Source organism: Paralichthys olivaceus, chromosome 21, assembly GCF_024713975.1.
Source record: "Paralichthys olivaceus isolate ysfri-2021 chromosome 21, ASM2471397v2, whole genome shotgun sequence".
In the NCBI taxonomy this organism is placed as follows: domain Eukaryota; kingdom Metazoa; phylum Chordata; class Actinopteri; order Pleuronectiformes; family Paralichthyidae; genus Paralichthys; species Paralichthys olivaceus.
The window spans coordinates 975,326-1,001,960 of NC_091113.1; the positions used below are offsets into that span (position 1 = coordinate 975,326).

The 26,635-nt window shown below is 44.1% G+C and overlaps 1 protein-coding gene across 6 annotated transcripts in view; it reads right to left on the reverse strand.

Moving 5' to 3' along the window:
* Positions 1-412: 412 nt before the first annotated feature.
* aatkb (apoptosis-associated tyrosine kinase b) overlaps positions 413-26,635 on the reverse strand; it is a 33,818-nt gene continuing 7,595 nt past the window's right edge. For 2 of the 6 annotated variants that reach the window (XM_020105524.2, XM_020105525.2), the window contains exons 2-14: positions 20,060-20,193; positions 15,561-15,702; positions 12,196-12,275; positions 11,709-11,827; positions 11,111-11,198; positions 10,154-10,287; positions 9,707-9,791; positions 9,322-9,443; positions 9,050-9,199; positions 4,013-7,502; positions 3,486-3,615; positions 3,203-3,409; positions 2,092-2,413 (exon numbers count right to left, since the gene is read on the reverse strand). In XM_020105524.2, coding sequence (XP_019961083.2) covers positions 2,385-2,413; positions 3,203-3,409; positions 3,486-3,615; positions 4,013-7,502; positions 9,050-9,199; positions 9,322-9,443; positions 9,707-9,791; positions 10,154-10,287; positions 11,111-11,198; positions 11,709-11,827; positions 12,196-12,275; positions 15,561-15,702; positions 20,060-20,193 — 4,910 coding nt within the window. In that variant the 3' untranslated portion in view covers positions 2,092-2,384. Of the gene's footprint in view, positions 2,414-3,202; positions 3,410-3,485; positions 3,616-4,012; positions 7,503-9,049; positions 9,200-9,321; positions 9,444-9,706; positions 9,792-10,153; positions 10,288-11,110; positions 11,199-11,708; positions 11,828-12,195; positions 12,276-12,611; positions 12,752-15,560; positions 15,703-17,098; positions 17,120-17,587; positions 17,843-20,059; positions 20,194-20,374; positions 20,394-26,635 lie in introns of those variants that run through there. The other 4 variants (XM_069517867.1, XM_069517869.1, XM_069517868.1 and 1 more) reach the window with 4 other exon arrangements.

Below are 26,635 nucleotides of genomic sequence, written 5' to 3' on the forward strand. Positions count from 1 at the left end.
AGAGTAAGTTTTGTTGAGTCAGATCTTTATCTCACTTTGAAGCTCTCGGCTTAAAAAACACATCGAAACACAAAAACACAGATTGTTAAATTTGCTTTGAATTTAAATTCTCCATGTTTAGATGATTCAGAAAATACAGTTATTCCAAATTAGAAGTGTGGTCAGAGACTCAGACCTCCTTCAAGCCCCCACAGTCTCCTAATGGAAGCACATTTAAATATCTGCTCAGATATCATCCCTCTAAACATTTCTGATTTTCTTTATCGGGATTCATGAATTATTCTCTGAGAAATCAAATGTTGAAAAACCTCGTTCATCCAACCGGTAGTTTTTACTTCATCCTGCCGAACAACAGACAGAAGACAAACACCTGATGAAGCCATGAAGTGGATTCACAGGTCCAGAGAAAATGTAAGATGTGTAAAACAGACTTTATTTATATTTGATAGAAGGTACAGAAGGTAACGATGTGTCCAGCTCAGTGTGGAGACACATTACTGACGATATTCTAAACCAAAACCTCTCCTGCACGTTCATTTTTTAAAGATCAGTTCAAAGCTCCCGTCGTCCTCCTCGTGTGTCACCACCACACGGACCGCTCTCGCCCCGGAACCACAACACAGCAGCTCTTTGGCAAAAATAAACAGAGACATTATTTTAAACTTCCCTCACAGGTTCAGTACATCAATGCTCTCAAAAGTATTTTTGTGGAAATACAAAAATATTACAGATAGTCGTCTAGATGGTTCTATGCTGCTAACGTACAGAATATTAAAGAGGCAAACAAACACGTGTTGATCACATTTAGAACTTCAGAGCCGACAAGTCTGAACGACCACACGTTCTCACAAGCAAAGCATGATCATGACATCAGCTCCGTCCGTCGATCAGCTGATCGGACACATTGAACATTGATCCGTCACATGAAAACATCTTGGCTCTTTAAATATTTCATCCTATGACTCTTTGTTGGCGCTCCCACTCGTCCTTTTTAAAATTAAATGATTATTATTTAGAGGAAACCTTTTTCCATCTAAGAGCAGAATCAAACAAAGCTGCTCCGAACGAGCTCATCTCAGCCAAAATACAGCAGCTGTGTCAGTAACAGTGAAGTCAGGTCAGTTCAAAACAGATACAAAGGTAGAAATGAGCTGAAGCTGTCAAACTGAATTTAATCCTCTGGTTTACATATGAAGAATCCTGTTGGTTCAGACTAACAGAGATTTGTGATACTGTCGGGCGGGTGTGGATTTTGATATCGCGGCTTGAGTGAGATGATGATTCATACATTTGTTATCAATCCCTTTAATTTCTCTCATTGTCCCAGAGTCTTTTTTGACAATGTTGGATTTTCAGGATTTTTGCATCAATGTGATGAAGTGCTTTGTTTTGTCTGGTATTAAACTGGATTAACAAAAACAAGTCTAATATCAACATGCGATCATCTGAGGCTCCTCCTGTTGGCCCGCGTCATCCTCATCAGAGGAGCTGCAGTCCAGATACTGAACATCTTTTGTTTTGGAGCTGCGACATGAGAAAGGATTTCAGTGACCACGTGTCTTTGTCTCAATTCCAAAAACTCTTCTGTCTCCTAGTTACTTGAAACCATGCATCGCTATATTTGAAACTATTCCCTTCACTTCTTGTTACTATGGTGACATCGTGCCTGATTTAACACAGTTTGGTTGTGAAGGTGCTGCCGAGAGAGAACGAGCCACATATTCATGTAAAACAGCGCTGGAGTGATTTCTAATATAAAAAACAAGAAGAGAAAATATCAGGTTGTCCACGTTCGCTCGGCTGTTTCCACAAAATAACATTCAGAACCCAACCAGGGGCCGTTCAGATTCCTGTGTGTGACCTTCGTCTCTGCACGAATCCAAATATTCACATCATATTACTTGTGATGCCTCAGAGATTCTCCTTTGTGTTCATTAAGACAAGTAAAGCAGTTTCTGAAAAAGTGGGTGGAGCTGTACAGTCTTCGTCAAAAAGCCCAAAACTCAAAGTGACAGATGAACACGTCTCCTCCAGGTGGCGCCACGCTCTCAGCTTTACTCCCCATCATAAATTAAGAAGTGAACCAGGTGATTTATTTTCAAACGGCTTCCATTTGTCTTTTTAATCTGAAAAAATTCAACAAACAAATTTCCCCTGCTTTCAAAGATTCTTTACATCCAGTATATATTAATATTCTGTAAAAGTTTGATATATTAATCATAATCTTGAAGTTTAGGTGGTAAACCGTGGTAAGACTTTTCCAAAGTGTCCACAGGAGTGAGAGGCACTGTCTTGTGTTTCTAAAACCTGACGTTATGAAATAATTCAGGAGTCATGCTAGAAGCCAAACTGTGGTCAAAGAGGCAGGAAACATCCACAGCTCGTTACTCTTTGTCTCCGTCCTCGCTGCTTCCTGCAAAACACAGAAAACATTCATGTGGTTTTTACAGAAATCTTCATCCTCCAACTATTGATTTCTAAAAGTTTTATCTCATTTTAATCTAATTCTTAAGCAAAATGTCTCCGTGACAGGGGCCAGTTTCTCAGACTATTAGTCTCAAGATTAAAGTATTTTATTCAAACCAAACAAACTAAAACACGTTCAAACACGATAAGAATAGATTCAGATTAGAGCCTTAATGATAAAGACTTCAATTCAATCAGAGAGGAGCCAAGTTCTGATTCATGTTTGAAAGTTGGACAAGAAGCACTTTTATTTTGATAAAAATATTTTCACGTCCAGAAAATAAACAGGAAATTTCAAGAATAAAGTCATTAACTATGTGGAAAAAACAAAATATTATGAGAATAAAGTCGTAGTATTACAAGAAATATGTTGTAGATTTATGAGAACTCATTTGTAATAAGAGAAAAAAAGTTTTGATGTTATGAGAATTTTTTTTTAAAGTCATAATTTTGCAACAGACGATCAGTCTCCTCTGTTAAAGTGAGAGGTTAAACTTTAGAGTAAATTTCACAAATGATATTTGACATCGTCTCATCAGCTCCACATGATCTTAAGTTTCAGAAACTGAAGAAAGTTTCACTTAAATTTCATCTCTTCAACCTTTTTTAAAAATCTAATCAAATCTTAAATGTGCATCTCATTTTTAGAAAACTAGACTTTTAAATCTTTCCATAAAAGAAATCTGTAAATAGAAAGAATCGGTGTTGCGTGCAGCTGAGTTCAGAGGAGACCCACCTCCTGCTGAGTCCATATCAGAGTCAGAGATGTGAGTGATGGAGAAACGGGAAACGTTGGAGGGGGAGACGGTGAAGCGGGAGAACTGAACGACCGGTTTGACGTCTGGGGTTTTGGGGACGGAGCGAGTGGGGGGAGAGTCGGATGCTCCTGAGGATGTTGGGAGAGGCAGGAGGGGAAAGTCGTCCTCCCACTCGTACCCTGCACCTGAGGAGACGGTGAGAAACATCTCGTCTTTATTCACTTCTTCACTATTTTTAAAAACATCTGTGCTTGTGCTTACTCTCTTCTGAGATGTTCCCATCAGAGGAGTCGTCGGAGGCATTGACTCTCTCTTTGGATTTGCTGTGTGAACTCTGACCCTCCGCTCCCACGGGGAAGCTGTGCTCACTCAGCTCTTTAGTCGGACTTTCCTGGAAACAGCGAAGAAGAGACCAGTGAAGCTCATGTTATATAAACTCTACATCACATCTGGGTGAGTCAGTTAAAGCTGTAATACTTCATTCTTACCACTGGGGGAAACATAACATCACTTATCGACTTCTTGACTTTTTACAAATGGAGCGAACATGGAGCAAAATAATAATTAACTGTGAATCACGTGTCTGCAGATAAATCTAGTTTGTTTGATAATTAGCAGGATTAAACAAAAACTACAGGACGTGGGAATTTAAGGAGCAGTTAAAAGTTTGGTTTGATTTCTTAGATAATTGAGAGGGAATCTTTAGAAGAGTTGATGTTTCGTGTAGATGCAAATAAACATCTGTTGAATTTGAACGTGGTTTCATACGTTCATTCTTTGCGACTCACTTGATCGAACAGGTAGACGGTGACATCGTCAAAGAAAGACACGGTCTTCTTCTTGCGTTCCAGCTCCTCCTGCAGGTTCTCCGTTGTGAGCAGCGTTGGCATCTTGAGGAGGCTTCGCAGTTTGTGGGCTTCGCTGTCGTCGCTCACCACAATGGGCACCGGGTGGCACTCCTCCTCGCTCTCCTCCCCGCAGCTCTGTTCCTGCATGCTATAGGATCGCAGCTCCTCATCGGACTCATCGCTGTCGTCTGTGTCGCCGTCCTCCTCATCGGCCTCTTCCCCATCGGCTGGAGACCCTCGGCCGTCTGTTGCAGGGAGCGGAGGTGGAGGGGTTGACGGAGGTGGAGGAGAGGAAGCAGAAAACCGCCGGGTGTTTGCCGTGTGCTGCAGGGCCACCTCGTCTTTGGGTAAAGAGTGGGGGATTTCACCAGATGTCCTGGTTTGAATCATCTTCATCACTGGCTCTTTTGTTGGTTCTGAGTCTTCCACGACTTCTGCTTCCTCACTTTCTACCTTAACGTTGTGTGTACTATCTCCATTCAGGGCTCCAAGGGCTTCTTCCATGGCCCCCACCACCTCTGCTGCCCAATCCCCTAGAGATGAGCTCTCCTCCTGGGACGGCCATTCATCCAGTCCTCCCTCTATTGATTCAGTCTCAGAGGGCTCCAGGGGAAGCCCCAACTCCTCATCTGGACAAACCTCAGTCAAGTATTCCTCCATCTCTGCTGGACAAGAGAATTCTGTTCCTTCTGTTGATATTTGCTTCATTTCAACTTTTATGTCTTTGTTTGCTGCAGCGTCTTTAAGTTCTTCCTCACTCTTCCTTTTCTCACCCTTCTTTTCTTCCGTATTTTGTTCATCTCTTACTGTCGATGATGATTCTTCTCCTTCATCCCTGGGCTGCCTCTCACCCTCACAGTCTGAAAAGTAAGCTGAGTCTCTGTACGGGGTTTTATCGCTTAGTGGTGAAAAGATGTGGTCAACTGTCTGAGAGTCTCCTGAGGCCACATCTTCACCCAGTGATGGTTCATCCTCTTTGGCCTCCTCCAGCACCTCGTCCTCCTCCAGGCTTGTATCTAGAGTAGGCTTTGCCAGAGGTTGTTCTCGGGGTTCATGAGGCTCTTTGGGTACAAACTCTGGGCTCTCGTTGTTTTCTGTGTCGTAGCCACTGTCCATAGCTTTAGGTGAGCTGGACGGGTGGGAGGAGGCAGGGCTGAAGCCTTCAGAGGACCCAGCTGCAGATGGTAGATCCATGGAATCCATGGAATCGGGAGTTCCTACCTGCTTCTGTAGAGACTTGAAGGCAGGTGAAGCATTCAGCTCACTGGACTCGTCAGCAAAGATGCCTGAGGTGACGTCGGTGATATCCTCTGTGATGTCATCATCATCCTCCTCTTGCTCGTCATCGTCACTGCAGTCGAGAATGTCAGCGAGGCAAGCACTGGAGCTGCCTTGATCAACACCGCTGTCTCCAGTGGGACTAAAGTCTGACTGCGGATCTGTGAGCGCCACCATCACGTGCATGTTGTCGGCAGGAGGCGGAGGGATTTTCGTCATTGTCAGCGTCACCTCTTCTATTTTAGGTTCTGTCGTTTTTTGCATGATGAGGTTTTCCTTGATTACATCCTCCCTCTTCTCTCTGAGTGGGCTACCATTAGTTGTCAGGTCGATATACTGCTCTCCACGCTCCTCAGTCTTTATCAAGGTAGGTTTGGCCACAATGGGACCCCCTGGAGCCGGTGATAGATTGATCATCTCCTCGTTGCATGGGGTGTCAATGATCTTATCTCGGATATAGTTGCTGTGACTGTAGCTGTTGTTTCTGACGAGCAAACCGGTGAGCGGGTCAACAAAGTGTGAGTGGCAGCACTCTCCAGACGCTGGCACCTGAGTGTCGCCCTCGTGGCACAAGTAGATGTAGCTGTTGCAGGTGTCTGAAGGCACCATTGCGTGGTGTTTGCTCAGACTGAGGCAGGCACTGTTGTCTTTGGCCTGGTGCGGCTCAAGGTATTCAAGAGGTTTGGGTAGAGAGTGGAAGGCCAGGCTGTTCTCCTCTGGCCAGGAGTCCTCAATGTCAGTACTTGGCATGGTGTAGTGGAAATCTACATAAGCGTCCTGTCTACAGCTGTGGCTTGCCCGTCGGTGGTGACCCACGCTGCTGTGGCGGTGTTTTGAAGGCCACGTGTTGCAGGTGTGTCTCTCAACAAATATATCCTCCTCTTCTTCATCTTCTGCATCGCTGTCTCTGTGCCCGATAAAGAGCGCCCCCTCTGTCTCCATGTTGATACTGACCGAGTGGCTGTTGTGCCTTGTGTGGCTAGGCATAGTCTTCCTGAGCGAGCCCATCATGTCGTAGTAACCTCCAGTCACGTTCTTTCCAATGATGGAGGTCTGACTTGTGTCCAGGTATGAATCTCTGAAGGCCTGTTGAGGTGGACTGGTCACAGCGCGGGTAACACCCAGCGGGTTCTCCAACTCACCCAAGGCCTGACGCAAGCTCCTTGACCCCCAGCTTTCCTGATGGTGCTCACTAGAGTGCTCACTTCCAATCAGATAGTGGTCTATTCCCAAAGGTGGTGAGTGCTCATAGTAGTAACCTCCATCTCTGTCTTTATAGGACACATAGTGACTGGACTCCCAGGGTCGTAGGGGGCTGTTGTGCGACACTTGTCCTAAAAGGGGCTCCATTGTCAGGGAGATGGCTGGACTCGAGTCATTGGAGTCATACACATCGGACTTACGGATGTCTGCTGCCCAATAGGGAGCCATGACCATGTTCTTAGCTTGAGACGGACAGGCCATGCACTCGCCTGAGTCTGCACTCCCGGTAAGGAAGCTCCCACTGCTGCCCTGATACTCTGGGCTGTAGGAGCACATGGTATAGTCCAGATCGATGTTACAATCCACTGGCTCTTCAATGCGGATGTAGTATTCACTGCTTACTGAGGGGCTATGGGCACTAAGGACAGGGAGAACGCCAGGAGCATGTAGATGTTTTGGTTGGTAGTAAGAAGGAGAAACTGCGTGGCTGAGGCTCTCCATAGGGCAGCCTCCAACAATGCCCCCTGGTGGATAAAAGGCTTCCTGGCAATGATGGTTGACCTGACCCAGGGTACTGGAGGAGTCCTGGCCTCTATAGGACTGGTCTGTTCTGGCTTGCTCCCACTTGTACTCAAAGTTCAGGCCATGGCTGGTTTCGGTGACTGTTAGTATGTCATCCCCAGACTCCGAGTGGTAGCCATCACCTGCTGAAAACTGCTCGAGGAGAGGGAAGGAGGAGGAGGTGGACGAGGGGTGGTCTTGTGACATTGCAGAGGCACCGTGGTGGCTGTTGAATCCAGTGTTGGGACACAGCGAGTTCCAGCGCCTCTCAAAGTCCTCCTCTGCTTCGCTAGCCCCCTTGGCACAAAGGTAGCTGAGCAGCAGGTGGACTTCCTCTGCATTGGGTCTCTGATCAGGCTGGAGCCAGCAGAACTGCATCACTTCATACCTGAGGACCACAGAAGCATGAAAAACAGACAAACTGTGAGAATATAGATCAGATTTAAAATGTTTTTCATTCCAGCAAATAACAAAAACATCTTAAAACTCAATAAATTCGTTGACTCAATTGTAATAAAGGTTCTGAACAGAGGAGACAAAAGTTTCCCAGCTGAAGGAAACTAAACCAGCAGGATTAGCATATTAATTGGAATCTGCTGAAGAAATGAGAATCCACTCAAGCTGGAAGGGATTTTAATTGTGTTGTTTGTTCTCCCGAGGGGCCGTTAAATAAATAATTCTATAATTTATTGCACTGTCATGTTTCAACACAGAGGAGAACAGATATCTGGTGTCAAAGCTGCAGCATCACCGTCAAAGACGTTTAGCTTCTTGGGACAATTCACGCAAACCTGGTGTAAAGCAACATCATAAAAGATGAACCCTGAACCTGAGTTCAAACTACTCTGGGTCCTTACTGCAAAGCTAGTAGCGACATATACGAAACGATTGATCGCTGTAACTAAAGCAGAAATCTAAGAAATATTAAATCAGGGACTGAGGACTTATTGTTCATCTTCTTTAAATTCTTCTTTCAGTTTTCTGTTGTAAAGCAAAATTTGTAAATAAAGTTGAAAGGAAAAAATACGGAAGCGTATTGCATTTTTTTTTCTGTTTTTCTGAGAAAAAATGTTTCTGTTTTTTTTTCTGAGAATTTTTTTTTTTCTGTTTTTGAGAGAGATTTTTTCTGTTTTTCTGAGAATTTTTTTTTTTTCTGTTTTTCTGACTAATTTTTGTCTGACTTGTTTGGCTAAATTTGCCCGAAAAATAGAAGAAAAAGAAATTTCTTCGAAAAACAGGAAAAAAATTCTCAGAAAAACAGAAAAAAAATTCTCAGAAAAACAGAAAAAAAATTAATTTCTCAGAAAAACAGAAAAAAAAAAAATTCTCGGAAAAACAGAAAAAAAAAAAAATCTCAGAAAAACACAAAAAAAAAATTCTCAGAAAAACAGAAAAAATTTTGGGGGGAAAAGTGAATGCAATGCTGTAAGTAAAGTTATTATTTTAAAGAGGTGTGATAGTTTTCTATGGGCTCTGTATGTTCTGATTTTGTGCTATTTGAATGAAATAAAACTGAATTAAATGAAATTATTCTTTATTTCTTCCATTGTGTCCATTGACAGTTTCAAAAGAAACATCGTTATTTAAGATCTTGGCTTAACCTGCTATTTATATTAAATGTTATGATATGTTGACATATATATATATATATATATATATACATTCACATTGTTTTTAAGCGCAATATCCATTTTGTGCGACAGAAAATACGTCCACATTTTGTAAAGTGTTAATTAGTCTCAAAGTTATTTAGTTTTTTGTCTTTTGTTTTTATGAATTTGAAATGTTTTTCAGAAGTAGCACCTCTGATTAGGTTGCACTGCTTTCCTCTGTACAATAAACAAAAGGCACTTTATTCTATTCTACTCAGTATAAACAAAGTTTTTATCATAATCATATTATCATAAGATGTAAATGTGTGTGTCTGCGTCTCACCAGCGCTCAGCCAGCGGCACCTTGAGCAGTGGTTTGGGAAGTCGCAGCTGCTGCTCCCTCACAGCGTAGGTGAGCACCTGTCGGTCGGAGTAGTGTCTGTAGGGCTGGTTCCCCAACTCCAGCAGCTCCCAGATCGTCACACCCAGAGACCTGAGACACAGGAGAACACGTCCTGCTGCTCCATCAATCAATCACTTCATTTGTACACATACGTATAAATATATTCTGGAAAGGACTATAGGCCAATGTGCGTCCATCTGTGCGTGTGTTACCAGATGTTGCTCTGCTGGGTGTTGTCTGCCACCAGCACGTTTCCATGCACCTCGTCCACCAGCTCTGGAGCGATCCAGCGCAGCGGCACGTACATCTGATCTGAGGTCAGGTAGTAATCATCCTGACAGGAGACAAAATATTAACAGGCAGCATTAAATCTTCAGCATCTTAAACAAGGAAACTCATTGTTGACTTGTTAATCATCTTAAATTAGATTCTAACAAGTTACATGAGCACAGGGAATAAAGTCATCGGTGAAATGTGTTTTTTATGTTAATAACTTCACCAGAACCACTTCGTTTGTGTTTCTTTTCCAGATTCATCCAAATACTCTGAATTAACATAATAATACAGTTTCTGTTCAAGTTTTTCTGATGAACAGACCTTGTACTTGGTGTGGGACAGGCCATAGTCTCCGATCTTCACTGAAACATCAGCAGTTAACAGGCAGTTCCTCAACGCCAGGTCACTGGAGACAGAGGGGTTGGTGGGGAGGGGAGAAGGAGGAGGAGTCTCATCATCATTCACACACAGGCTAAACAAGATATTGGAGGAGGCTCAAATTTCATGAAGCAGAAAAATATTTAGAAGACCTGTGTGCAGACTGAGAGCAAACTGAAATAATTCAGGTGGTTTGAGTGGTTCTGGAGACGAGGGGTCACCGCCTGCAACAAAATCACTGATGCTGGAGTCTGTAAGAGCACTCAGGCAGCACCAGGATATTGTTTCAGGAAGCAACCGAGAAGCAAACGGAACATTTAACCAAACAGCTTGATTCTGGCCTATACATTCTAAAATGAGTGATCTCTACGAGCAGACACGTGTCCTTACCTGTGCGTGAAGTTGTGTTTGTGCAGATGCAGGAGTCCTGAGGCGACGTCACAGGCCATCCGCTGAAGAATCAAGGGCTCAGGGGTCATGGTCTCTGCAGTCCTGCAGCTCCGGAGGTAACTCTTCACATCCCCCTGGAGGACGCAGAGACAGAAAACATCTGTATGTTACAACCTCTGACCACTGGACGGCAGTCTGCTCTTTGTACTGTGGTTAATGGGGGGGCACTCGTTTCTTGGTTGTGTAACGTCTTGGTGTTAGAACCAGTCAGTCAACCAACAGACTTCACAGACTCTAAGTCATTGATTTTTGATTTTCTGGGATGAGTTACTGAAATCACTTGCTTGGTGCGGCTCTACGGACTTTATGATTTAGACTGTCTACAGTCATCACCCTAAATAATGAGGTTAAGTGCTGCAAGAATAAAAAAAATCTGAAATTGAATTTCAACTGTAAACATTATATTTCATCAGCAGCCAGTAAGTTGAAAGCTCTGAATTGGAAGATAAACAGTTCTTTGATTATTTCAACTTCACCACAAACGTTAAATTTACAAATCATCGCGTGGAGCTGACGTTAGATTATCTGCTGCAGTTTGAGTCTCATTATTGTAGAATAACTTAGTGGCGACTTTGGGCTCAGATGAAAAACATTTAAAGCAGCTGCCAAGAATGTTTTGTTGATGAATGTAATTAATTATAAAATCCCATAAACTAAATGTGTAACGTAGGAAGGGTGCAGAATGTCAGTTTAAAGCAAACAACAGGTTCTATTATAAATAACATATTTAATATTTTAGTGTGTGAAATGTTTTTAAATGATATGACAGATTTCCAGTAAGGAACACAGTTGGTGGAACTGCTCCTCTCAGATTGACCCATTAAAAGTACATTTCTACCTTGAGCTACCTCAGAGGTTTAATGTGGATTCATATTGTTTTTGAATAAATTCACTCACCAGGGGACAAAACTCCATCACCAGCAGGTAGGGGGTGACCTCGGTGCACTGAGCCAAACACTGCAGCAGAGCGGGATGCTGCAGGACGCTGCAGAGCAGAGGACCAGTTGAACACAGAGTTTGGTTCTGTGACACAAACATTACTGCACACAAACATACTGTAGAAACAAGCTGTATCAATTAGAACCTTTTATAAATGTAACCGGAACAATAATGAGGGATTGTGACTATTTGAAAAGTTATAATTATAATTTGATGATTTACAAAAAGCATTAAGAATTAAGAATTTTACAACAATCAAGAAGATTTTCTTATGAGTCGTGAAAATGAAGATCTCCAAACTGGAGACATGTAAACGATGATAAACGTTAAAAACACGTCAAACTCTTCGTTACACATTCAAAGACACATTTGATCTGATGTAAAGTTGTTTTTTTCATTATTCCACATTACACATTTATCTCCTGCATTAAAAACTGAATCTGCATTAACAAGATATCAGTCTCTCCAAAAGTTTGATACATCTAGTGGACGAATCAGAAGAAATAAACATACTCTCCTCAAGTTTCTCAGAAATGTATCAGATGTGAACATGTACCGAAAAGGCTGGGCCTCCTCCAGGAAGTGCATCTGGTCCTGCACACTGGCACTGGACTTGAGTTCCTTCACTACCACTTCAGTGGTATTCAGGCCTGTGTTCACCTCCCCCAGCAAAACCTGAAACAGCCCAGACGGAGACAGATACGCACATGGGAAGACGCACAGATGGACATTTACACACAAGCAAACCGAGGACGGGAGGAGGGACGGTGACACAGAGACACAAAACAACAGGTGAAGCAACCATGCAGGAGTTCAACGAAGAGAAGGAGAGAGAGAGAAAGCAGACAAACAGATACAGATGGACGTACCGAGGATGGAGAGGATGTCAATTCATGAACGTACAGAATGAAAAAGAGGAGAAACAGAGAAGAGAGAAGAAGAGAGAGTGACAACAACATGTTATCTGTTTGTAAGAACACACACACACACACACAACACACACATAAACACACACACAGCGTGTCAGACCTGCTGAGACTCACCTTCCCAAACCAGCCATTCCCGATCTCTTTCAGGTAGAGGAGACTGTGGCGGCTGAGGTCTGTGGATTTCAGGAGATGGACTGATGAAAAGAAAAGGAGAGAAGAGGAGGAGGAGGAGGTGTTAGAGATAAACATCCACCGACAGTCTCCTGGAGGCGTCTTACAAACCTGTGGTCATGTGTTCTTTAACACAAATAACATCATGTCACATTACGGCCAAACATGACGACGTGTTTGTGTCTCAGCACAGAGAGACTTGGTCTCCATTCAATTCAACATGACACAAATTCAGTTTGAGACGTCTTTGACTTGTTTGATTTGATCTCACTGGACATGAAACACTGATGACGATGTAACATGCTGAAGATTTTACAGTTTCAAGTGACGGAGCGTCTTCTGACTCGTTAAGAACGCACCACATCCAGGTTTTTAAGTGGCCGCAGTAGGATCCGTCTCCTGTGCGATGGATTGACAGAAACCATCTTTAAGATGAAGCATCCTGCTGTGGCACTGGACATCGTTCGTGCTCCACAAGTTGACGACACAGACTCGAGTCTTCGGTCTTATTCTGTCCTCAGCCTCCCCCGGCACCGATCTGTCCGACTGTCCTCCGACTCTCTGATGCATCTCTGACAGAATCCCCCCCGAGCCTCTGCCGCTGTGCTGTACCCGACCGTCCTCAGCCAAATGAAACGCGAGTGACGGCTCTGTCTCACCGTCTCCCACCCTTCACCATCTATTCTTTCTTTCTGTATCTCCCACGATGACACTTAGATTGTGGGTGCAGAGGCAGACAGAGACATCTTTGTGATGCTGCGTTCCCCCTCCAGACTCAAACACAGTCTCGTCCCTGTGCTGAGGCCATATTGGACGCCCCCATCTCCTTCCCCCAGACTGGTCATTCCTTGCACCCACTCACGCTCTCTCCATCCCAAAGCAGAATACCCACCATTGTCTGGCTGCTTGGGGCAGCATGGCACCAGTTAGGACCAGTTAGCGCTCACACACTGGGGCTATTATCCACCAGCGTCTTGACATAAGAATGAACTGAGAGTTGTCGATAACAGCCACATACCTTCACCACCATGTTAACCTCAAATGCTCACGACACGGATTGTACAGTGAGGGGAAGACGAGGAGAATGAGCGGTTTCTGCTTTGATTGTCTCATTTCTATGGGATCATTTAAGATTTTCATGAGAGGAAAAATTGTTTTTTTCCCTAAGATCCTCTGTGACGAGCTGAAAACACCTTGACTACCCTGTTAAGTTCTCAGATGTCTTTACAGCCAATCCACTAACTCAATTTCCATTTGTCAGAGCCGTCTGCCCTTTTCTCAGCATCTCTCTGAAGAACGCTACTGTAGCTTAATCTCTACAGTAGCCAGGAAGTCTTTAGCGAGATGCACAGCAGCTAAATCACTCAGAGACAAATGGAATTCCCATTATCCTCTTTCACTCCGGTGCACTCTCTGCTGAGGGGCTGAGCTGCTGCACCGTCCTCGGACCATCATTTAAATTCACTTTCTGACGTCTGCCCCTTGTTGTTGAGTTACTCTCTTAGAGGGGGATGGGTGCAGGTGATTGTTGTTATTGTGCAGGTTTCAAAGTGTTTGTCAGGGGGATGCTCCTGAAACATGTCTCTGCTCTAAGTGGGGAGCAAGTAGAACTGGACTTGTTTCTGCTGCGCCGTGTTTTCACCAGTGTTCACGTCTCCTGTGGGTGTGTGTGAGCTCCATTAGTCTTTGCAGAGCAGCCCGCAAAATCAGAACAGCTGCATCAGGGTGGATCTTGGGGACTGGACCGAGTTAAGCACTCACAGCACTGGGGTCTCAGTGGGAACTCCACCTATCACATAGTCCGTCCACAGCCCCAGTGCTCGGCCACATGACAGGAGATGGGAACATTGGCAGAAAGTAACCACTCTTACTCAAAGTACTTTGTCTGCCTCAGCTCTCAGGAATCAGTAGAAATTACAAATGACAGGTGAAAAGCAAACTGAAGACCTTTTCATTACAGTGTTTTTCTCTTCATAATGACTGAATTCCCCTGTTTTCACTCTTTGTCTCCGTATGTTTTAGTGTTTGAGCTACAAGATCCAGATAAAAAGACAGAAACTGGCACCAAGCAGAGATGGGAACGATTAGTTTGGAGTAAAGTAAGACGGATGCACAGTTCTCAATGAAAAACAATTCGTTATAATGATGTCAGTGGGTGGGGCTCCCTGAAGGTGCAGTAATAAATCCCTGACCTCTCCTCCAACACTTCTATTATTTACAGATGCCAGAGAATGATTCAGACATTAACAGACATTAACAGTGAGAAGTCGTGCAGATACTTTGGGTTTTAACTGCTGTGAAAATGTTTCACTATGATTTGGTTTTTAATTGAACTTGAACTCACAAGTGAAATTCCATGAACCTTGGTCGTACTGAAGCATCAAAGCTCCTGCAAATAAAACCAAACCTATCAAAGAGTGGATACAACAAGGAGGAGCCAGCTGTTGTCTCTCAGTCCTGGACTAAAGAATGGAAGTTTAACGACAAACAAACGTTCAAATCTGAGTTAACCGCTCGGGTGTGATCCTTCAAGTCTCACCACACTCCAGTGTCAGATTCATCAGGCAGCATCAGCCCATCAACACAACGAGGCCATTGTGACACAGTAGCAGAGGGAGAGAAACAAGGCGACAGAGTGAACGAGGGATCTTCTCACTGGGGTTTTGTGCTCTTGCATGCCTGACATACCAACATGCAGCAGTGTAGGCTGGCTGCCTGCACCAGATTACGCAACAGGCAGATGTCTGTGGGAGAGAGTGAAAGTTGAAGAGCACAGAGTTCATTCTGAAGGGACCTGCAGCGAGGGATTGTGGGATAGGTGGAGGCCCAGCTGGCCGAGGCCAGTGTCAGGGCGGTGCTCACTCCGGGGACAAACTTTGACAAATGCCAGATACCCGGCCCTCCTCGCGGTTACATCATCACCTCACACTCTTAAAATGCACACGCATGTGTCTCGTGCACTTCTACAAAGCTTGTGCGTGGTTTGCATTAGTTTCCAGCAAAGAAACATAAGTTACAAGAGCACTCACAAAACCATGAAGATGATATCACGCTTCGAGATCTTATCTTTTTGACGGAAAAGAAAACGAGTCAATAAAAGTATTGTGAAAGATTTAGTGAGAAGATTGAAGATCACGTTTTCACAATTTTCATATTTCCTCTTCTGGTGTGATTCTTTAAACTCGAGACTTTTTCATGAATGCTCCACTGGAATTACTGTGAACAAGTTTAATCAAGTATAACTTCCCATTTATTAAAGTTTTCTTTTATAGTCAGAGCCACCGGAGGATCCGTCTGACCCGACTCACCTGAGTGAGCAGGTTGCTTGGCGACCGGCAGCGACACCTCAGTGAGGGGCAGGATGTAGACGTCCAGGCTGCCCTGGGAGGCCGGCGAGGCCAAGGTGGACATGTCTGCGTGGTACTCCTCCCCGTCCACATTCTTGAATTCCTGGAAAACACAGGCACAAAAAAAAGCCTATGAGGTCAAAGGTCGTTGCTTTGATTAGACCGACAGCTGGTGACTAACGGCTCCTTCACCTGTAAGATCACACGTGAGGAGACGATGATTTGAAAGTGGAAACAAAACTGACAACGTCATTTCAAAAGCAAAAGAAAATGACGCGATCATAATTGGACGAGTTGATTTAGGCTCGACAAGTGAAGCAGAACTGAGATGAAGTGAAACAAGCTGTTCTGGCTGGTTCAGTGTTTCTCTGAGCTGTTTGTCAGACTGTTGGAACATCCCAGCGTAAACAAAGCCGGTCTGATTCACCCGCAGATTATTTACACTACGATTACAAATATCTAAATCCTCTACTTCACAATTAAGCCTGAAGATTTGATGTTGAGATACTTTCTGAAAACTGGACAGATGCGTCTCGGTGACTCACTCTCACTCAGAAAGAAGAGTTATTTTTTCCAATCAGAAAGTGACCATGCAGAAAAGCAGGTTTAACTTTATTTACTGTGCTTCTATAAGACGCCCCCTGATCCAGCGCTCTGCCTCACAGACCCCGAACGGCACCGAGCGGAGGAGTGATCGATTAATCTTCACAACTCTGAGTGGACAAGAGAGATTCATGTTTGCACTGGAGACTCTGATCGTCTGATCCCACTCACATCACTAGAAACAGAGAACCCCTCCAAGTATTATATACACACACACACACACACACACACACACACACACACACATATATATATATATATATGTAAATCAAGCTACCTGAAGAACTGACAAGAAGTGTCTGCAAACGTTTCCACAACAAAAAACTACTCTGTCATCACACAGATGCTTTTGCAGATGAAGAATAACAAGAATAAAGAATCTGAAATGACATGAAACTTTAAATATGAAACATATTTATCTTTCACAGGATCTAAAACACAAACTCCTCAGTGACAAATTAAAACCTTTAAGGAAAAGGACAGTTGCATCACTCTTTAAAAGCTGAAGACTGAATTCATGATTGTTTCAGTTCAAACTTGTTGCATGTGTTTAAAAATCAAATGAATCAATTTAATATGAAGGATTCTTGCTTTTTTGTGTGTTTGTGTGTTTGTACTGAGCTGGAGAATCAAAGAGGAGCCCTGAAAGAGTCTGTGTCTGCTGATCTGATCGTAGAGACACATCACAGGAGAGGAGGAGGAGGAGGAGGAGAAGAGGAAGAGGAGGAGGAGGGAGCTGGCTGCATCCTCACACCGGATGTCAGAATAAAAGTCTCTTAGTTTGGAGCTGGAGAGCAACAGGGTCGCAATGCTGGAAAAATGTGACCCGCTGCAGCCCTCTGCAACACCCACACACACACACACACACACACACACACACACACAAACACACACACCTCCATCTCTCACTTCATCCTTTTCCCCAAGAATGAACGTTCGCTGCACCTCCTCCCACAGCCTCACGTCCAGATCTTCACACGGCCCTGCTCGCCCTCTATTCAACATGTGGTTTCACTCTTCACATCCACACACACACACACACACACACACACACACACACACACACACACACACACACACACACACACTCATCACTTACATCCTGCTGCAGTCAAATCTGAACTAATGCTGCAAATGGTGACTTTTCCTTTAAATAATATTCTAAAACTTTTTTTTAACAAAATGTGAACAAATGCAAATCTTCAACTCACATGTTTTAGTCGACAGTTGAGAAAAGTTTTACGACAATATACAGAAATTAAAGACAAATCAATCAACTCCCGAACCTTTTTTCAGGATTGAGTAAAACAAGTCATAACTTTGTTTTTTATAAACATCAGATTGAAAGTGCACCCTGGTGCTGGTGAAACCGACCGCTTGCTTACCTTCCCCCAGAGTCCATAGTTGAGGCTGTTACAGCATCTCAGTCATTCTGCCTCTCTCAGACTCCCTCACTCACTCACTCACTCCCTCACTCCCTCACTCCCTCACACACACGTTGGTGTGAGGGGTGCAGGGCAGCAGGAGGGTGGTGGTGCCAGGGAGAGCGGCTGCAGAGGACGGCATCATCCCTCTGCAGAGACAGTCTCATTGTCCACAGAGGAGCAGGAAGAAGAGGCTTTGTAGCTGACCACTGACTCTGCCTCTCTGCTGCGGATGGAGGGATGGAGGGAGAGAAAATGAAAAGGAGGGTGGGTGGGTGAGGGGGAGTTGAAGGAGGAGCACAGATCTCAGGCGATTGAGAACCTGCGGTCGTGTCATGAGGGAGCGGAGCGAAACTGAGCCCCTGCAAAAAATGTGAGGGGGGGGGGGTGAGTGGGGTTCACATACTATACATGTGACATCACTCTCTCTCTTCCTCTTTCTCCTGCTCTCTCTCCCAGAAGCCAAAGAACATCTGCAGGGCAGTCCCGTTCCCCACAAGAACACACACACACACACACACACACACACACACACACACACACACACTCTTTAACACTGTACTCGTACTCCTCCCTGTCCTCCGAGCTTGACCTTTAACCTCAACCTTACCAGGGTCTAATCCCTTTAATTCCATCTGTGTCATTACAGTTTTCTTATTTATTGAGAAACAGATTATTCTCAAATTAAAGGAGAATGAGTGAGAACATCACATTGTTCCTCATGTTGCTTCGTGCCTCAGTCGTTTCTGTGACGTGTCTCGACATGATTGTAGTTTATTTGACTTCATCGTCCATGAATCTTGCTGATTTAAAGACATTGGAGGCCTTGAAGTCAGACGGGTGTCGGTGGGTTATTCAGACGACTGAGGAGGTTTCATTCTGCACATGATTCTCTTTGAATTTGTTTAAAAACCATAAACAGTTCATTCTGTTGTTTAAGATCTGCCGAGAAAGAAAAAACATACGTTTCCCAAAAAGTCTTCTTTTTTTAGAAACAAGCTTTTCAACCAGAACTGATTCTGACAAAAGAAGGTATTGGTTGAAAGAAAAATAGAATTCCAGCAGGTTTTCTTAGAGTTCACAGTCTAAACTTCGTCCAGCAGCGAGAACCACTGCAGGAAGTTCCTCATTTTCTGTTACTGTTTGAAAAACAGAGTTTTTCTCTGTCGTCTCCTCTCTAACTTTTTTATTCCCTCTCCCTCCCTGTTAGAAATTCCCTCTTCCTGCTCTGGGAGAGGCTGTGTCTAATTCCAGATGGGGCCCCGAGGCCGGATGCACTGTGGGCTCATGGGTATGCCCTTCCTCACGCCCTCTTTCTCCCCCCTCCTCCCACCCTGGCCCCTTCCTCGGACACACCCTGACAGGTCCGATCCGGGTGGTCCAGTCTGCCGTAGACCTGGGACTCCTCATACGTACAGTTTATATCCGACAGTTTACATCCTGACAACAAGATCCTCACGGTGCACATTAATAAACACAGAGGACAGGATGTTATGTAACACGGCTGCAGACACTCCAGTAATCACTGTGTTTCACATTATTAATGGAGAGGAAATGAAAATACAGAATAAAAGCTCAGGTTGGAAAGAGACAGAAGAGAAGAGAGAGATGTTACCAGAGGTGAAGTCATCATTTACAGAAGATTTCATCTTCACAGCGTCGCATCCCCCGAAATGTTTGTACAGTGACTTCAGGATCTCATGATTCAGGATCATGATTCAGGATCTCATGATTCACAGTAAAGACAATGTGGAAATCATCACATGTGAGAAGCTTCGGACTCGATGGATGACGATATCTGGTCCTGACTGAAATCAAGAACTTCTGGATGGATTGTTATTTTTGCATTCATGATCCCCAGAGGATGAACTGAACCTCAGTGACGCATTAACATTTCACTTAGCACCATCTTCAGGTTAATATTTGAACTGGACTGAGGTAAAACTAATACATTGACTCCAGAAGAATCTCTGAGATCACGACACACACGCAGCAGCACCTTAACTCTCACTGAGGAGATACACTCACACACTCAGTGCTCACATCCGTTCAGTGCACAAACACAATCTTCCTTGTTCGCTGCTCTATCGTCTCCTGTCGGTGCCGTGACCCATTTCAACATGATGCTGGGAGAAGAGACCCAACGACACACGATGCTCCTGAGCGGCTGCAGGCCTCCGCCACCTTTGTCTCTGTTTACTTCCCATCAACGATTTCTAAATATAAATGGAGGCAGACCTTCTGCGCTGAATATAATGGACGTCTAATGAGAGGAGAGGGTAATGGTCTGTGTTTGGACCATTTGGAAAAACGCTCACGGGTAAAGAGAGTTAAAGTGTGTGTCTCTATTCAAGACTCCATACAAACTGTGTGTGTGTGTGTGTGTGTGTGTGTGCAGAGGTATGTCAGTTTGTTTCATGTGAACACATTTACCTTAAAGCCGGTCTTGCCCTTCTTGCAGCAGAGGCAGGCCAGCATGAGGAAGACGAAGGTGAAGAGGCCCAATAAGGAGACGGCCACCACAGCCAGGGACGACGACCAGGACAGCTCACTCAGCGGAGCGCCATCTGCAAGACACCGAGAGGGACATCTGGTATTTAAACTGCGATCATGTGATCAAATGCACATTAAAGCACAAATGAGAAAGAAATTAGAGCAACAATAAAGTGAGTTGAATTAGTTTGACATTACATTTGTTTGATTAAAAGACAGAAAGAAGTAGAATAATGATTGGTTTGGTTTGTTTACAGTATTTGCAGACTGTAGTTACGTCTCCAGCAGTGACGGAGGTTTCTTCTTCCCCTGAGTTTCTTGTTCCTAATTCTCATATTTGAGCAGTGGGTGATATTTCTGTCTCACTCCGCTCCGATGCTCTGAAATGTAACGGTTACCATGGAGACACAATTGGACGGACAGCATGCAGGACTGCCCCTGAACCCAACACACACAACGCACACAGTCATTCTGCAGCCAGTGAGTGCTGATCCTCTGAAAGCTGCGGTGCACATGGCTCTCAGTGAGCATCAGCCTCTCATTGGAGCCTGACAGAGAGTGAACACTGGTGTTTGGGAATCTGTCGACGGAGGAAGAGTCGAGAGGATTCAAAAATAAAAACAACAACATGCAAATTCAACAGCTAAATGCAGGATTCTGGGCTTTTTGCATCACAGAGTCGTTTTACAGAATCTTTCACTAAACTCACCTGAAAAATGACAATATGAAGCCACACGCAGCAGAGGGGGGGGGAGGGGAAGAAGCCAGCTTGCTAAATCGGTCAATAACCATTTAGTGTTCTGATGTGCTGTACAAGAAATTCAGATTTAATTACTCTTTATTTGTCAGGGGGGTGATTACAGAGAGCAGAGACAGAGCTGCTCTGTTGTGGTTTATTTAAAGCTCCCTCACTCACACACGTGTCCCGCTGCAGAGAGAGAGAGAGACTGAGAGAGAGGCTGCAGCTCGTCATTAATATTTAAGACACACGCAGACAAACACAACAGCTGCACTTGTACGGAATAATTATTGTTATGATCAATTGTACGACTGCGACATCATAGAATCTACAGTGAATCTGACACTTGTACAAACCTGTGTATGATAATCACACAGTTCACATTTAGGATTCATACAACACTTCATCATCTTTTTATTCAGATCTGTACCAAACTAAACTTCTGGATTTATGTCTAAATGTCTGATTGATGAATTATTCACTGAGAAATTAAAGAAAATGTTCAAAATCAAATCATTAACTGTTAAATAATAAAAACGTAAACCCAAGTGAAAGAAGTCCTGACAACACTTCCTCCAGCTGAAAGGAGCAGAGACCTTGTTGTTGTGTGTTTGTGTCGAATCAATAGCATTGACTGCTGAGCTCAATGAAATATAGAGGCTTCACCCTCTTGTCTGGTGTAATGAGTCTGAATCCAAAGAGACAAATGAGTTCTTCTAAAGGTCGTTAAGCTCACGGAGGAAATGAACCCCTGAGCACTACCTGATGCTGTGTGCTCCACACAGCTCTTCTCTGAGGGGGGAGCCATCTTCAGAGGAGCACATCCTGATGACTAAATGATGAAAAGGGAGCGAGCATGAGAAGACAGGAGCAGAAGAAGAAAGGATGTGAGAAGAAAGACGAGGCTGTGTACTCTGCAGCGCTCCGCCCCTGGAGAGTCTCTGCTCAGCACTCAGCGCAGAAACTCGTGGAGATGAAGAGCAGCGAGCGGAAGGCGAGAGCTGACAGAGGCAGAAACTGCTGCGTGTTATGAGTCTATCTGACAAGCTCACGTGTTTGTTCTGCACAGAGCGAGATGGTTGAAAACAGCTTGATGCATTGACTGAGAACACGTCTGCAGATTCTCAGACTCTCTGCGTCGACGCCTGTGAGCCGTTAGAGCACCAGCTCAACTCCGGGCCGCTCGTTAGCTCCGCTCATTAGCTCCGCTCATGTGGAGACCTGAATCGACATTTTAGCAAATACACTTGATTACGAGTTAAATGAGAAGATTGACACAGCTGCAACGTCTCTGAGCCAAAGATGGAGCGAGAACGAGGCGGTTAGCTTAGCCAAGGCTCCGCTGGTTGCCTGGCAACCTCAAAGTGATGACTGAACTCAGGAGGTCGTTGCACCAGATCAAGAAAAACCTACTTTACTATTTCTGTCTGAATTTTAGACACTGAAAACATGACAGCGTCCGTAAGGTGGAGCCAAACCGTCACAAACGCCCCCTGGTGGCTGACGGCAGCACTAAACACGCCTCCTCCATGTTAGCAGATGGGACATGGACCAAACTAAGATGGCTTCTGTTACTTTAGGTCTTTTTTAAATATAATTATCAAACTAAAATGATGTGAAACTCAAAGGAGATAACAGTTTTTTTCACTGCATCAGAATTTGAAACTCTACCAGTTCATAAATATGAAGCGTAATTCATTCTTTGCAGAAGCTAATCGTTCCCACTCTGTTTCTCAGTCCGTCTCTTGTATAATCAACAGAGTCAATAAAGGCTCTCTATTCTGTTCTACTCTAAAAATAACTAAAATACCCCGAGTATCCCATGTCATTAACTTTCAGCCCCATGAATATTACAAATTAAGTCTAGAATGTGAGATTACAGGGATTATCGTCATTAAAACGATTTGTTTCGTGCAAATGATGCCTAATTTCTGGTTCATCTACCAGAACAAATACGGAGTAAAATCACAAAATGCCAGCCGTGCCCTGCAGATGGTTGGAAACTGGGTCAGGAGTTTAGGAAATGCTCGTTCAGTGGGAGCTTTTTACAGTGAGACGTACACATGAGCCAAACGGTGACAAAGACGAAGCTTCTCCGCTCACAGCCGACGGTGCAACTGTATCAGAAACGCTGGCAATGGTGAAATTAATCATTGCTCCCCCTCGGCAGCACTTCTGCTGACACCACACTTTTCCCAGAGAGACACGGGGACTGGATGACAACAGGAGGACTCATCAGTTAAAAATACAACAACAGAGGCGGAGCAGAAGATGACGGGGGCAGCAAACAGATGGAGGAGGGAGGGGTGGGGACGGCTAAACAAATCCATATGAGCCAAACACATGTGAACTGCATGAAGCTGATGATCTGCTCACCAACGATCTGTGTTACGGCCAGAAACAAAACCAATCTGGTGTTCAGCTGCTGGTGGACACAGGAAGATGCAGAGATCGTCCTTCTGGTCATTTGAGATAAAAAGAGACAAACACACGCAGAGACACACAACAGCTGTGACTCGTGGTTCGTCATCAGCTGTCTGAACGTAAACACAACCAAATGTTAGCGAACAGCCGTCAGGGTTTGTGACTCGAGAGCAGGCTGCAGAAAAAAGATGGAGAGAAAATCAGCTGGTTTCCATGGTGACTGCTTCATTTGAATCCTAATTCACGTCGTCCTCACAGACGCTGCGCCAAGACAGAAAAAAAAAACCCGTCCCTGACACCAGAGAGGAAATCAACCTTTCTACAAACTGTCTATCAACGTCACAGAGAACAGAGGCGTTAAAGAGCAAAGACAGGAACAACCAAGTATCATTAGCGTTCCTAATAAAGTGCTGACTCAGTGTTTTCACACACACGTTTGACATGAAGACATTTATGTAACAACTCTCGACATGTCCCCGTCAACAAACTCCCCCAGAGTCTTCTCACTGGATTCAAACAGTCCTAACTTCCTGTGCTTTTCATCGTGTCTCTCGTCGTGTCTCTCGTCGTGTCTCTCGTCGTGTCTCTCGTCGTGTCTCTCGTCGTGTCTATAACTATGTGAGATTCTTATAAAACATCAGATTTCACAAAGGACTCTGAGGATTATTTATTCGTATCATGAGGGAGTCGTTCCACCTCCCATCAGCCCACTGCTGTAACCTAGTTACACAGGAAGCTGGAGTTCAGAGCTGCGACCCACAAAACTCTTCTGAGTTCAACAACCGTGAAGTGATGAGGGAACAGGTCTCCAGATCGGCTGTGTCTCAGGAGTGTGTTCTTTTAGTGTGTGGATGTGTTGTGTATATTTCCTGTGTCACAAACAGCCTCTCAGGTTTATTCAGCTGGGGGGGGGGGGGGGGGGGGGGGGGGGGGGGGGGGGGGGGCAGTTTAGTGTTTGATGTATTCGTTACTCGATTATTTTCACTTGGAGACTTTATCTGGTCGCTGGACTTTAAAAATTAGATTTTTAACTTTCTCCTTCTTTTCTTATATTTCCTCATTTATCTTTCCTTGTTATCTTCTTCTCTTTCTTTAGTTCCTTTACTTTCTTTTCTTTCTTTCACTCCTCCTTTCTTTACTTCTGTCTTTCCTTGTTTCTTCTCTTTCCTTTTAATTTTGTCTTCCTCTTTTCCTTTTTTTTTTTTTTTACCCTGAATCCTTTTTCTTTTCTTAATTGGTTTGATGTTCGCTGAGTATTTCTGAATCATTACGCTGAAGCTCACATTAGCTCCTGAGGCCTCACTGATGGTGACTGTGTCTGTGCAACACATCAGTTTCAAGTCACCTCTCTGAGGATCCATGTGGTGAAACGTTTCACCTGAACTCAGCAACTCTTCAATATTTACACTCGTTCATCAGCTGAGACATTCAGTTAAATGTGTGTGTGTGTGTGTGATATCTGTTAAAGGTCACAACACAGAACCTCTGCCTCCTCATCCTCCCACTGCAACATGAATGTCTCTCCTTTGTTTGCCCTCATCTTGACTTGCTCTTTTCTCTCCATCTTCATATGTCAACACTGTCCCTGGGGATGATGGGATTTCACTGCGTGTGTGTGTGTGTGTGTGTGTGTGTGTGTGTGTGTGTGTGTGTGTGTGTGTGTGTGTGTGTGTGTGTGTGTATTTTTATATAATATAAACAGCACTTTTGTTTCTCTCTGCAGCTTCATTATGGGAAATATCACGTCAAATCAAACTATCACACACCACAGACTTGTGTTTATTTCTTCCTCCACTCCTCCTTCCTCTTCCTCTTCCTCTTCTTCTTCCTCTTCTTCTTCCTCTTCCTCTCTCCCTCACTTCTCTCCCCACAGCACTTTCCTACACTTCCTGAAAGCTGTACCCCTGTTTTGTTTTTCCGACACTTTCTTCCCAGATTTGTTTTATTTGCCTCTGCATCTCTTTCTGCTGCCATCCCTCTCTCCCTCCTTTCATCTCTCTGTTCTTCTGTCTGATGAATCTTGAGAGGCCACTGGAGCTGAAAGATTCGCTTCCTGTTCAACGTCCCCACTGGCACCGACCGCTCACGCTCAGATGTGACATCACCTCACAGATGCCATGCAGGGGCTCTTATTACATAATGTAGAACTTTAAATGAGCTCATTATTATTATTACCTGATGATGCTGAAGCGTCTCTTATTTCCCAGGATTCTTGTGAGTCAGTTGTGTTACCAGAAGTGACACCACACGTCACAAAGGAAAGTTAATATCACTGATAAAGTCACTTCATTTGAATTTCAAACTTATAAAGATGATTATTACACAGACTTTTTAAATCTGGAGACATTTTCCTTGGTTTTTTTTACTGCGGCAATTTGCATAAGAGCAGCTTTTAAGTAGTGTGTCTTCACGTTGTGTGTGTGTGTGTGTGTGTGTGTGTGTCTGCCGAGCATCTCTTCACAGACCTTTTTAAGTATTAATGAGAGATGCTGGCCAAGCTTCTCTTTTTTTTTTTTGATGTGCGTCCGCCATGATTATGTGTGATCACAGGGTAGCGAGTGGACCCACTCCAAAGTGCCCCCCTGTTGCGCGCTGCGGTTTCTAAGCATGGTTGCCATGGAAACACTTTTAGTATATCGGGCTGCCTCGTCTCGATGAGCGGACGCATGTGAATCGGTCTTATGGTCGGGAACATTACGTGTTTGAAGAAGTGTCAGCAGGAAATGGCGCCCAAATATAGTTCTGTCTGTTCAGAGCTGGAAAAACGGATTGCAATAGAATTTCACAAGGAAACATTAAAGACATGTTTGATGACTGAGGAAGAGGAGAACTGTGAATTACATAGAAATTAAAGTTTTATGGAGTGTATGGATGTAGTCAATTTAGTTGAGCCGTTATTATGGTTCTCATGAATTTATATGTACAAAGAGAAAGAGATTTTATTTGGGATATCGACACTAACAAACTAATTATGACCATTTGATTTATTTCTCGCTCTGTCTTTGGTATTAGATTTTTTTGTTTTGCCAAAAAAAACAAAAAGAAAAGTGTAAATTGAGTCTGAGTGTGAATCTGGAGGGTTGTTCTCAGGCCTCGTGGGACTCGACCGGCTGAAATCAGGCAACGCTGATCCAGGTCCGGGTGACTGATGTTTTTAATATTGGATGAGCTCATCTGTGAACGAGGAGAGGCCGAGGAAACGGCCCAAACCAGAAACTGGAGCAAATGCTGTCACACAATGTGGAAACACTCACACGTCCACCCACACACAAGCTTCACAGACGCTCTCTCTCTCTTCCTGCTTGTTCTACATGGACCAATATATCACCGTGTACACTAACGTACACACACAC